The 13,478-nt window shown below is 43.1% G+C and overlaps 1 protein-coding gene across 1 annotated transcript; it reads left to right on the forward strand.

Annotated features, from left to right (window-relative positions):
• The first annotated feature begins 7,976 nt into the window (after window positions 1-7,976).
• On the forward strand, window positions 7,977-9,676 carry LOC123578479. Its single transcript, XM_045441351.1, has 3 exons — window positions 7,977-8,191; window positions 8,468-8,885; window positions 9,052-9,676. Exons 1-3 carry the CDS (start codon window positions 8,011-8,013, stop codon window positions 9,674-9,676), a joined length of 1,224 nt encoding a protein of 407 aa, XP_045297307.1. The 5' UTR covers window positions 7,977-8,010.
• Window positions 9,677-13,478: the final 3,802 nt, after the last annotated feature.

The following is a 13,478-nucleotide window of genomic DNA, read 5'->3' on the forward strand; positions in this document are numbered from 1 at the left end:
ATGAGCATCTGTCCCAATAAAAAACAATCAGTGGTAATAGTAAATGTAAATGAAATATTAATGCAATTATTATGAAAATACTTATGTAACTGAAATTTTGTTCACACTTCCAGTGAAATAGTTTGGAATCTGTGCAATTGAAAAATGTTCCTGAAACAACCTAGAGATTGTGAGGGAGTATTTGAGTGTTGTAATTTTTAATTTGACATACTAAATATATCCAGAAATTAACTACGCTTGGAATTGTTGGAAAAGTTGCAAGAGAAGTTAACATGTGAGACCGCCATTCAAGAAAGTGAAGAAAAGAATGTTCTCAAGTAATAATGAAGTAGGATGGGGTGATGGTGGAGTGCAAATTCAGGTTCAGTTAGGAACCTTTGGGACGAAGTTATAAAATTTGTAGTTTAAACCTTAGGGAGACAGTAATCTTTAAAATATGATGACATGGAGGGATATTAGCACATTTAAGGCATTTAACATAGAAATGGACAAAGGGACCTGGGTTGGGACAAAGGAGAGCACAAAAACCTGTTGTCACTGATGAAAAAAGTGAGTGGGTGGCAATTTTAAAAAACACATCAGGCAACCTACTGAATGGGAGAAGATATTTGCAAATGATATATCTAATAAGGGGTAAGGGGGTAATGTTCAAAATATAAAAGGAGCTCATACAGCTCAACCAAAAAATGATAATAATCTGATTTTAAAATGAGCAGAGGAGTGCATCTGGGTGGCTCAGTTGGTTAAGTGTCTGACTTTAGCTCAGGTCATGACCTCAGAGTGTGTGAATTCGAGCCCAACATCAGGCTCTGTGCTGACAGCTCAGAGCCTGGAGCCTACTTCAGATTCTGTGTCTCCCTCTCTCTCCCCCTCCCCTACTCTCACTCTGTCTCTCTCTCTCTCAAAAATAAATAAACATAAGAGAACTTTTTAAAAAATTGGACATGGGGGGCGCCTGGGTGGCTCAGTCGGTTGAGTGTCTGACTTCGGCTCAGGTCAACAAACTCACAGACTGTGAGTTCGAGCCCCGCGTCGGGCTCTGTGCCGACAGCTCAGAGCCTGGAGCCTGTTTCAGATTCTGTGTCTCCTTCCCTTGTTCATGCTCTGTCTCTCTCTGTCTCAAAAAAATAAAGGTTAAAAAAAAAATGGACATAGGACCTGAATCAACATGTTTCCAAAAAAGACACTCACATGGCCAACAGACACATGAAAAGATGTTTCCTATCACTAATCGTCAGGGAAATGCAAATCAAAACCACAATGAGATATCATCTCACACCAGTTAGAGTGGCTAGTATCAAAGATATAAGAAATAGGGGCGCCTGGGTGGCGCAGTCGGTTAAGCGTCCGACTTCAGCCAGGTCACGATCTCGCGGTCCGGGAGTTCGAGCCCCGCGTCAGGCTCTGGGCTGATGGCTCAGAGCCTGGAGCCTGTTTCCGATTCTGTGTCTCCCTCTCTCTCTGCCCCTCCCCCATTCATGCTCTGTCTCTCTCTGTCCCAAAAATAAATAAACGTTGAAAAAAAAAATTAAAAAAAAAAAAGATATAAGAAATAACAAGTGTTGGCAAGGATATAGAGAAAAGGGAGCCTTGTGCATTATTGGTAGAAATGTCAGTTAGTGCAGCCACTTTAGTGGCCACTAGTAAACAGTATGGAGATGTCCACATAGTATTAAAATCAGAAATATAATACAACCCAGTAATTCTACTTTTGAGTATATGCCCGAGGAAAATTAAAACACTAATTTGAAAAGGTACACACAATGCCGCTGTTTACAGCATTATTTACAATAGCTAAGGTACAGAAGCATTCTGGGTGTCCATCAGTAGATAAAAATGGGATATATATACATGATGGAATATTACTCAACCATAAACAAGAATGAAATCATGTCATTTGTGACAACATAATAGACCTAGAGTTTATTATGTTCCATGAAATAAGTCAGAGAGAGAAGGACAAATACCATATGATTTCACTTATTTGTGGAATCTAAAAATCAAAAGAAATGAATGAATGAACAACAGCAACAAAAGAGACACATACTCACAAACACAGAGAATGAACTGGTGGTTGCCAGTGGGGAGGGTGTAGAGGGATAGATGAAAGAAATGAAGGGGACTAAGAGGCACACACTTTCAGTGATAAATAATCCATGAGGATGAAGAGTTACAGCATAGGGAATATAGTCAATAATACAGTAACAACTGTGTGAGGCGACAGAAGGTGACCATACTTATCATGGTGAGCATATCATAATGTACATAGTTGTCAAATCACTACGGTGTACACCTGAAAGTAATATGATATTATGTGTCAACTCTACTTCAATTAAAAGTTTTAAAAAAGGAAAAAAAAACCAAATACATGCCATCTGGGATAAACTGGCATGAATCTGTAGAAGGTAGGTTTTTCTTTAAAGTGTGAGGATGCCAGTTGGCCATGTTGGAATGAGGGAGATTTGGGAGGAGCACCCTCAAATGTCTAAGGTGAGAAAGTAAGGGGAGGCTTCCACTTTACTGAAATTCACTTCAATGGATAAAGAAAATGTGGTGTATCCATATACAATGGAACATTATCCAGCAACACAAAAGAAGGAAATCCTACCATTTGCAACAACACAGATGGCTCTCGAGGGCATTCTGCTAAGCAAGGTAAGTCAGATAGACAAAGATGCATATATGACATATATGATATTGTTTGTATGTGGAATATAAATAAAACCAAACTCCTAGACAATAGAATGGTCATTGACAGGGATGGGCGCCAGGGGAGATGGGGAGATGGTAGTCAAAGGGTACAAGCTTCCAGTTATAAGATGAATAAGTTTCTGGGGTTCTAATGTACAGCATGGTGACAATAGCTAACAATACTGTGTTACATACTTGGAAGTTGCTAAGAGAATAGATTTTAAACATTCCCAATACACCAAAAAAAGAATTACGTAATGAGATAAAGGTCTTAACTACCTCTGTTGTGGTATTCATTTTGCAATATATATGTGTATCAAATTGTCACGTTGTATATCTTAAACTTGCACAATGTTACATGTCAACTGTATCTCAATAAAACTGGGAGGGAAAAACACTCATTGTCTTCATGGTGCTTGCTTAAGATATTAGAATCCCTTCCATATTGTGGGAGGATGCCAATAGTTTTGCTTCTATTTTTCTTTTCTTTTTCATTTTTTTTTTTTTGAGAGAGAGAGCACATGCAAATGGGGTAGGGGCAGAAGGAGAGATAGGAGAAGAGGATCTTAAGCAGGCTCCATGCTCAGCATGGTGCTCAGTGTGGGGCTTGATCTCATCACCCCGGGATAATGACCTGAGCTGAAATCAAGAGTCTAATGCTTAGCTGATTGAGCCACCCAGGAGCCCCTCTATTTTTCTTACTTGGACCATTCCTGCTGGGCACTGCAAACCTTGTGCACACTGTGACTGCCAGCATGGCAGTGAAATTGGGGTCCTGGCCAAAGTGCTTGGGTGCAGCATGGGGTGCATCAATAAGTCCACCTCCCATCCTAAGGTTGGTTCATGAGCTAACAGAGAATTCAGTTTAAGTCTTTTTTTTTTTTTCTTAAGTTTGAGAGAGACAGAGAGAATGCAAGTGGGGGAGGGGAGAAAGAGAGGGAGAATCCCAGGCAGGCTCTGCACTGTCAGCACAGAGCCCAACATGGGGCTTGAACTCACAAAACGACGAGATCATGACCTGAGCTGAAATCAAGAGTCAGATGCTCAACCGACTGAGCCACCCAGGTGCCCCTTCAAATCCAAGTCTTTAGATGGAAGGCTGAATGGATCCACATGGGCGGATGTCATCTCAGGTTTCCTGACAGGTCAGATCTATTCCTGGATATGTGGGTAGGCGTCAGCCTGGTAGGATGTTGTAGAAAAACACCAGTCAAATAAAATATGTTTTACCATCAATGAAGAGTAAAAAGACATCTCAAAAAAGGAAAAAGAGACCTAGGACCTATGGAAACATTTCACAGGAAAAGAAATGCAAATGGTCATTTCACATATACAGAGGTATCCAACCTCAAGGGGCGCCTGGGTCGCTCACTTGGTTGAGCATCCGACTCATGATTTAGACTCAGGTCATGATCTCACAGTTGGTGAGTTCCAGCCCCAAATCAGGCTCTGCGCTGGCAGCACAGGTCCTGCTTGGGATTCTGTCTCCCTCTCTCTCTGCCCCTCCCCCACTTAGTCTCTCTCTCTCTCTCAAAATAAATAAAAGTAAACTACAAAACTGGAAATTTCAGCATACATATTCCTTAAATTTTATAATTTTATTTTATATTTTTATATATTTTATATACAATACAACATTTAAAATATAATATGCAATATAATAATATATAAAAATTTAAACATTATATATTAAACATATATCTGTTATATATAACATACGAGTTATATATATCATATATATTTACATATATTATACAATTTAAAATATATGTGTTATAGGGGGACCTGGCTGCCTTAGTCAGTGGAGCATAAAACTCTTGATCTCAGGGTTATGAGTTTGAGCCCCACATTGGGTGCAGAGATTATGTGAAAGTAAAATCCTTAAAAATATGTTATATATATATATATTTCATATATTTATATAACATAAAATATATATTTACGTACACAATGGGTAAATTTTTATGTATGATTATATTCTATACATATATTGTTATTATTTATCATTTTGCGTTCCTGAGTGAGGAACCCTGAAAACTATTGAGCTCTTTGTATATTTCTATTGAATCTCTGTCTGAGCTTGGAGATGGCTGTGCAAAGAAAAAGACATCGGATTCCAGGGTCCTCGGATTCCAGTTCTAAGAATGGTTTCAACCACCCAGATTCCTCACCTTTGCCTTTTTTGCTTCTGTCAGTCTTGCCAGGAGGCCCGGGGTCTGGAGTTGCTGAGGCTTCCTTGGTTCCAGGTTCTTCTCTTCCCTGGAGGCCGAGGGCTGGGAGACAAGGGCCCCAGCCCAGCCCTTCAGGGGACACCTCCTGGTCCTCGCCATGTGTCCACAGGCCTGATAACAGTTCTTGCACATTATCTGTGGGTCGAAGAGGACAGTGGTCAGTGAGACAGCATCAATCACAGGCAGTTTTCAAAGGTTACTATCATGACAAGCGTTTTAATTTGGGAATTGTTTTTTCTGGAGGGCACACAGACATGTAACCTCTTAAGTGTCTGGAACTTCATGATACAATCGATAGTCATAACCGCAACTCATTTTATTTTATTTAAAAAAATTTTTTTTATTTAAGTTTTTATTGAAATTCCAATTCACAACCCATTTTAAATCGGGAACCAAGGACAAAAGATCAAAAGGTCTGAGGAGGATGATAAAGACTCAGCTGTCCTTGCAGCTCAAATTTTGGATGCTGAGCAAACTCCATGGACATAGTGAATATGTCCAGGATGATTGAGAAAGGATGAGGCGGACCAGAAGCTTCCCCCTCCAGCTGGCCTTTTTAATGCCCGAGGAGGCCCCGCTCAAGCTTTGGAGCTCACCGCACCAGCTGGAGACAATCCACTTTGATTAATCACCAGCCCCCTCTGAAGATATAAAGGGATTATTTCCTGTTAATTTTCCTCTGCATTTTTATTTCATTTTTATTTGTTTTTTATTTTGCCACACATCTGATACCATCAACTATAATTTGATGAGTGTCATTTCCAAGCATTTAAGATATTTTAACATACATGTACATACTTTTTAAATTCTATATTGCTTTCTGAAAGTGCAAGATATGTATATACATCCATAGACTGTTCAATTCTGTATCATGACTTTTCTCTCAATTGTTTCTGAAGAATCTCCCTTTCCCACCTATACCTGTAGTTCATCCTGTTTCACCACTGTTTGCCATTTACTTGGGTCGACAGACTGGACTTTTTGGTTTTAATCTCTGATCCTATTCAAGGGGATTTATGTTGTTCCTAATATTTTCCTTCCACTGGCAATGCTGCCACGGACATACTTGGCCCATGTTCTTGTTTGCTATGAATTCCCTATTGTTATGAACAGAAAGTGAGGAACCAAATTTCTGCATCATGGTTTTCAGGCATCTTCATATTTAGTGCCCATATTGTCCCCTGAAGGGGTTAAGCCAATCACAACCCACACTAACCCTGGAGGAGAATCTTAAATTCCCCACATCCTTGGTACACAGGGTAATATCTGAATTTTATGCATGTGAGCTGGTGATGTTGTTTATTTCCATTTGTTTTATTCTCAGCAATGCTGTATGTAACATAATATCATGTTCATCACAGGCTTACTAACGCGTGAGCTGTTGTTTGTTTTTTTTTTTTTAATTTCTTTTTCAATTCACTGTGGATTGTCTTTCTTTCCTTTTAATGGGTAGACATTACTTTTTATATTTCCTGGATATATTTCTCTCTGAATGATGGGACTTGGGAGTATGTGCTTCCATTTTGTAACTGGTCTTAAATTATATTTTCAGACAAGATGTTCTAGTTTTAGTGATATAATAAGTATTAGTAATGTAGGAACTTTATTTAGATCCTGGTTCAAAAAAAGACAATTAAAAGATTTGTTTGAGTAATTTCAGAGAATGTGAATATGAACTGGGTATTAGACGACATTAAGAAATTAAAAAATAGGGGTGCCTGGTTGGCTCAGTCAGTAAAGCATGTGACTCTTGTACTCAGAATTGTGAGTTCAAGCCCCAGGTTGGGTGCAGAGATTACTTAAAAATAAAATCTTCAAAATAAAAAAAAAATTAAGTAAAAAATAAATTTGTGTTGTAATAGACTGGGAGTCTTTTCATCTTTATATCCTTGAGTAGTTATTTATTAGAGATGAATGTTATGGCTCGCCACTGGTTGATTACAGAAATCCTGAATTCCACGATTTGCACTCGATTCCGGTTCCATTTCCCACTGAACCCCCATTCCAAAGGAGAAGTTTTCAGTGGATGATACAAGAATGGCAAAACACCCACACATTTTGAGGTGGCCTCAAAAAACAGATTCACTTTATTTTCTTTAATTGTGTGAATGCTTGAAATTTCCATATTAAAACCTTTAATGAGGGCACTTGAGTTGCTCAGTCAGTGAAGCTCAGGTCTTGATCTCAGGGTTGGTGGGTTGAAGACCCACATGGTGCTGAGCACTGTGAGTGAGGAGCCTGCTTGGGATTCTCTCTGCCCCTCCCCCCCCACTTGCACGTGCATTCTCTCTCTCTCAAAATAAATAAATAAACTATTAAAAGTGTTTAAAAACCTTTAATGAAAATAAATCAATATTGGCGAACTATCTTCACCATGAATTATTTTTAGTTCATTGCTGGTTTCACTTTTATATAAACATGTGGTATTTGTCAGATGTACTTATAGGTAAGATTGACTTGTTGATGTTCCTACAGTGACATCCAGTCATTAAAGGTCCAGGGCAGAGTTCCCGCTCTCTTTGGCCAAGAATGGAAACACAGGAGAGAAATACGCCCTTTGCATCAGAGGGGTCTGGTGGACATTTTTTTTTAAGTCCGATTTTCCTGTGACTTACTCAGAACGAAATTATCAGTGAGAAGAATACTGACAATACACGTTTTCCAACGATATGGAAGAAATCTTTCCGATAAACCTACCTAATCCCTGTACTCCTGGGAAGAAGGAACACGAATCCAGCAGGGTCTTAACTACTTGTGGGTGGGAGTTGGACCAGAAGTAAGAGAGGGAGGGGTCCCCAGCCTTCCAGTCCCTCTGCCCCCTGGCTTTGCTGGCCCGCTTTTTGTCACCACGACAGGCCCCTAAAAGGCTCCCCTTGGCTGAGTGGGGCCTCCCACAGGAAGCACAAGCGGCCACGTTCCATCTCTCGCGAGAGCCCAGGTTCCCAAGCGGCAGGAAGGTGGAATTTTTCCAGCCAATAGGAGCGAGCCACGCCCTGCGAGGGCGCCTATAAAAGGCAGGTGCCAGCGGCCAGGCTGCACTTGGGAGATCTGGCGGTGCAGGGAGAAGGCTGTCCCCGGGGGCTTCCAGATGGACTCTGGAACTGAAGGCTCAGAGCCCCGCAGCTCCTCCGTGCGACACCCCACTGACCGGCCGCCCTGCCAGCAGAACTCGTTCCCAGAAAGCGGCTCGGATGTGGAGGAGAAAGCACTGGAAGGGAAAGAGGAGACGTTACTGTCGCCGTTGAGAGAGAGCCGCACCCAAAGGCGAGGTAGGAGTCGGGTGGGTTGTGTTGGGGGGGCTGGAAGGAGGGGTAGGGGTCAGGGTTGTATTCGGAAATCGGTGGTAGGGAACATCACCCAGCTCCAGGGAGGCTTTGAGAAGCGGGGCATTGATCCCCAGGGACCAACTTGCTCAGGTTCACCTCGGACCCTGGCTGAACAGCCTCTGTTGAGAGAACCGTCCACAAATCGGGGTCTGGGATGGACTAGAGGGTTCCGCGGGCCTCGAGAGAGGCCACTCGCGCAAACGGCCTCTTTTCCCCCAGGGTCAGAGCCCAAGACAGAGGAGGAGGATCCCAGGGAAAGTGAGCCCAAAAGGGACAGCTGCATTTCCGGATCAGGTGAGAGCTGGTTTTGCTGGGGAGGGGGCACAGGACGTGGGGCGGCTCAGTCTCCCCGGTCAGGGAACTGGAGCTCGGGGGCACCCTCGCACATCCTGGGCTCTAGGAAGAGCTGGGAACCTGGTCTTGGCTGCCAGCCCCGGTCCTCGCGTGTGCAGGACGGATTAGGGCCGCGAGGGTGTCGGCCCGAGGCGGTCACCAAACCTCTGGCCTTGTCCACAGAATCGGAAGGCTGCTCCAGTTGGGAGGGCTCCGGCAAGAGGAAAGTCACTTCCAGCGACAGCACCTGCCCCCCAGCAGCAGGTAGGATCTTGCTTTGGGGCGGAGGTGCGCGGAGAGGAAGGCAGGTCCAGCACGCGGGGCGTGGGCACCGAGGGTTGTTGAGGGGCTGAATCGGGTGAGGAGGCCCTGGAATCCAGGGAGCTCTGGGGGACCCGTGCCGGGCCTGGCCTCGCCTCGTCCCAGAGCCGGGGCAGGAAGGCTTAGGAGACCGGCGGGGTTCACCCGAGGGGGTGGGGTCCCCGGGAATCCAGCTGGCGGGGCGCTCGGCCACGTGCTGCCTCCGCAGGGCCCTCTCCAGCAGGTGAGCGCAGTGTGACTCCGGGAAAGAGGAAACGGACGACGCCGGACTCGGGCCAGGGCAGCGAGAGCGAGGAGACCGCGGGTGCCCAGCGCAGGAGACGCGGGGCGCGGGGCGCCGGGCGCGGCCGACGGAGCAGGTGCAGGTCCCCGGGAGACCGGCCGCCCCCACTTCGGAAGAGGCTGGTGACCGCCGTGCGCGCCCTGTCTGAGGCCGTCCGTCAGGACGTGGCTGGGGCGTGGGAGCAGCGGGAGCGTTCCCCGCTGACCTGGGAGCAGCGCTCGGGGCTCGGGCGGCTCTGGGCGCCTCTGTGCGCGGCCTTGCAGACCGTCTACACCATGGCCAACCAGGCGGCCTACGTCTTCCCTGCAGAGAGCTGGCTCGTCCCAGCCCCGCCGCCGGGCCCCCGGGCTCCAGCTGGGGATACAGGAGAAGCCCGGGGCTCCCCCCGCGAGGGACACGGGGCCTCCCCTCCGCGGGCCGGGAGCGAGGCCGCCCGGACTCCGTCAGGCGCCCGCGCTGCCGCAGAGCTGCGCGCGCAGCCCGCGGGGTGAGACCGAGGCCCTGCTACCGCCCACACTGCGGGCACCGCGCGTGTCAGACTTGGGGCGCTCGGAGCAAAGGCACTGCAAACACCGAGTGCGGAGCTGACGAGCTCGTGTCCGATTTCGTGTTAGGCACCGTAGTGTGTTTTGAGGGTCTTAGGACGGCCGAGCATTATTTCATGATGAGAACAGGTATCGGGGTGTAATTCCTATGTTGTTGCCAACGTCTCGCCAAGTAAACATACTTCTCTCCTCCCCTTTGATCCGAAAAGGCGCTAAGTCTTGGGTCCCCTGCCTCCAGTCTTGGAGGACTGAAGCCACAGGCCTGGGGGAGCATCTGTGTGGAGGGATGGTTGTACTGTGGTTTGTCCTTCGCTTTTCTGTTACTTTATATGAAACCTGGTTCAAGATACATTAGTGTTATTGACCGTATGTGCTTATTCTCACAGCTGGCTCATATGCCAAATTTTAAATTTTCTTCTAGTTTGCAGATTTCAAGTTATCCTATTTATGAGAGGATATTTAAGATAGATGCTGTCATTTTATATATATTTTATGTACTTTCCAATTTGTATTTTACACTGGGATCGTGTAGTCTTTCATCTATAAATGTGCAGAATTTTATGTAAGCAAAATCAACCTTTTTCCGTATTGTCTTGTCCTTTGGTTCCTAATTTCTACATAACAACGATAAAATAAAAATGCTGCTCATGGATTGTAGGTCTTAGATAATTTCATATTTATCTAGATGGAGTTTGTCTTATGGCAAGTGAGGGTTAGGAAGGAGGCTGTTTTCTTTTCACCTCTACTGCATTTCCACCTTGACTTTCCTACACCTAGCAGCTCTTATTGTAGGACGGGGATAGCAGTCAATTATCCCACTGAATGGGGCAATTCAATTATAATATATTATAAATCAGTTTGAACCCATGCCCTGGCTTCAAATTATACAAAACAAGTGCCTGCATGTGTACAAAAAATTACAATTGGCAAGTTACATTTGGGGATTGGAGGTGCTATTACCAAAGGATGAAAAATGAAATTTTAAAATAATAAAATAATACAACAAAATAAAATAAAAAACAGAACACCTGGGAATAAATCCAATAAAAATGTATCAAGTGTATATGAGAAACCATATAAGATTTCAGAAATATATGAAAGTAGACAGAAACAAATATAAAATCACATCATTGTTCTTAGGTAGAAAAACTCCATGTTATCAAACATCAATTGTCCCTAAGCTAATTTATAAATTTAATTTGTTTCTGAAACAGATACCACCAGTTCCTTATTGAATCCAAGCATGTTATTACAAAAAAAAAAAAAAAAATCCCTACAGCTGAAAATACAAATAAAAATATGCAAGAAAACTCTGAAAAAGAAAAAAAGATGAGGGTAAACTTTTAGTTAAGCAAGAGCTCCAGAGATCTCCTGTACAACATTGCACATATAGTCATCAATGTATTTGTACACTTAAAAATCCATTAAAAGTGGGGCAAGTGGATATGCACCCCGATGTTTAGAGCAGCGCTATAGACAATAGCCAAATTATGGAAAGAGCCCAAATGTCCATTGACTGATGAAGGATAAAGAAGTGGTATATGTATGCAATGTAGTACTACTCGGCAATCAAGAAGAACGAAATCTTGCCGTTTGAAACAATGTGGATGGAACTAGAGTGTATTATGCCAAGCAACGTAAATCAGAGAAAAACAAACATATGATTTCACTCATATGTGGAATTTGAGAAACTCAACAGATGAACATAGGGGAAAGGAAGGGAAATTAAGATAAAAACCAAGAGGGAGGCAACCATAAGGGACTCTCAAGTACAGAGAACAAACTGAGGGTTGCTGGAGAAGGGGTGTGTGGGGGGAATGGGTTTTGGGTGACAGGCATGAAGGAGGGCACTAAGACCACTAAGGTGACCTATCATATAAGTTATAAACATAGAAATGAAATGAAAGTACCTGAAAAGGATTTTCAGAGTTACAATCAAAGAGAAGAACATGCCAACAATAATTTACATCAGAGATCACTGGATTATTTGCACAACTCAGTGCCAGTATATTTGGAAGTGTACATGATGCGGAAATTTGGTACGAAGATATGCTTTACCAATATTGATCTCCCTAGTGTTAACAGGAAGTCTAAACAGAACAGTATCTACAAAAAGGAAGAAGTTTCTGAGACCCTCACAAACAAAAGCACCAGCATCAGAGGGTGAAATGTGAAGATTCAATAATTCCTTTAATTCTCAGTTAAGCCAATATTCATTTAAATTGAATTAATTTTAAAAAATTTAAATTTAATTTGAGAGAGAGAAAGAGAGAGAACAAGCACACAAGTAGGGGAGGGGCAGAGAGAAAGAGAGAGAGAATCCCAAGCAGGCTCTGGGCTGTCGGCACAGAGCCTGACATGGAACTCAATCTCACTAACTGTGAGATCATGACCTGAGTCGAAATTCAGAGTTGGATGCTTAACCAACTGAGTCACCCAGGTTCCCCAATACTCTTTTAAATAGCATTGGGTGGTTACCACATCTTTCCACACCTGTAGTTTTGCTGATTTTTCAGTCATCAGCTCTGATTAACTTTATTATTAAGAAACAAGAGTTCAAATTAATCCTTTGTTTTCCCTACCCACAAACACACAATCAAATACTCCCCGTATCCAAGTCAGACACTAGAACCATGATGGTGGACAACCCTTAGTTCACAAATATAAATACAGAAACATTACACATAGAGGCAAACACACATGCATATGCACAACATACACTCAAATGCACAGCCATACACATTTACACACTCACATACACTCCATAGCAAACTCACACTCATGCACACGCTCATCAAATACAAGCACACACTCACATTTACACACTCACCCATATTCCTACATTCCCAGTCCCGTGTATGTAATTACATTCAAACTGTCTGCATGCACATGTGTGTCTCGACGATATGCTCCCATGTTGGATGAATACAGGAATCTCCTGACCTTCGATGCCTGAAAGCGGGGGGCACTTTCCACCTTTCTAACTTCTTCCATCCCTGCAACAACCCCAAAGATGATATTTACCACGTGCTACATCTTCAAGTGCTGGGAGCATTGCCACTGCAGGTTCAGGCAAACAGGGCAAAGTTGGAAGGTTGCAGGTGTGTTGGAGCAGGGTCCAAATGAGGCCAGAGGGAGAGGGTATAGTTAGTGTGCAGAGAGCATGGGAGCATGGAGAAACAGATGCAAAACTCTTCAAAGGCATAAGATGCCACAGTACTTGGTAAATACAGATAGGGACAGAAAAGCAAGGGGGAAATGCTAAGATGAACCCTGAAGTATGGGATCAGAGTCAGGGACATCAGTATGTGCACAGAGTTGGCTGTAGATATGCAAGTAAAATCACTATGAAAAATAATTCAGTAAGCTAACAGGATATACTATTGATATACAAGGAAAAATGAAAGAGGGCTCATGAAATAAATAGCTTTAAAAAAAATAAAATGAAATAAACCCACCAGGTATGAACCTAACAAAAATGTGTAAAGCCAATATGTAGGAAAAAACAAAATATTCCTGACATATACGAAAGTAGAAATAAATGATGTAAATTTACATCATGTTCTTGAGTGGAAAAACTAAATATTATAAAAGGTCAATTTTCCTTAAGCTAATTTATAAATTTAATTGGATCATGATACAGATATCATCAGTTAGTTTTTCGAATTAACAATGTTACTGTAAAAATCTAACAGAATAATGAACAAAGAAGAATAGGCACAAAAACTCTAAAAAAAAAAAAAAAAAG

This window comes from Leopardus geoffroyi, chromosome E2 (assembly GCF_018350155.1).
Source record: "Leopardus geoffroyi isolate Oge1 chromosome E2, O.geoffroyi_Oge1_pat1.0, whole genome shotgun sequence".
Taxonomy (NCBI): domain Eukaryota; kingdom Metazoa; phylum Chordata; class Mammalia; order Carnivora; family Felidae; genus Leopardus; species Leopardus geoffroyi.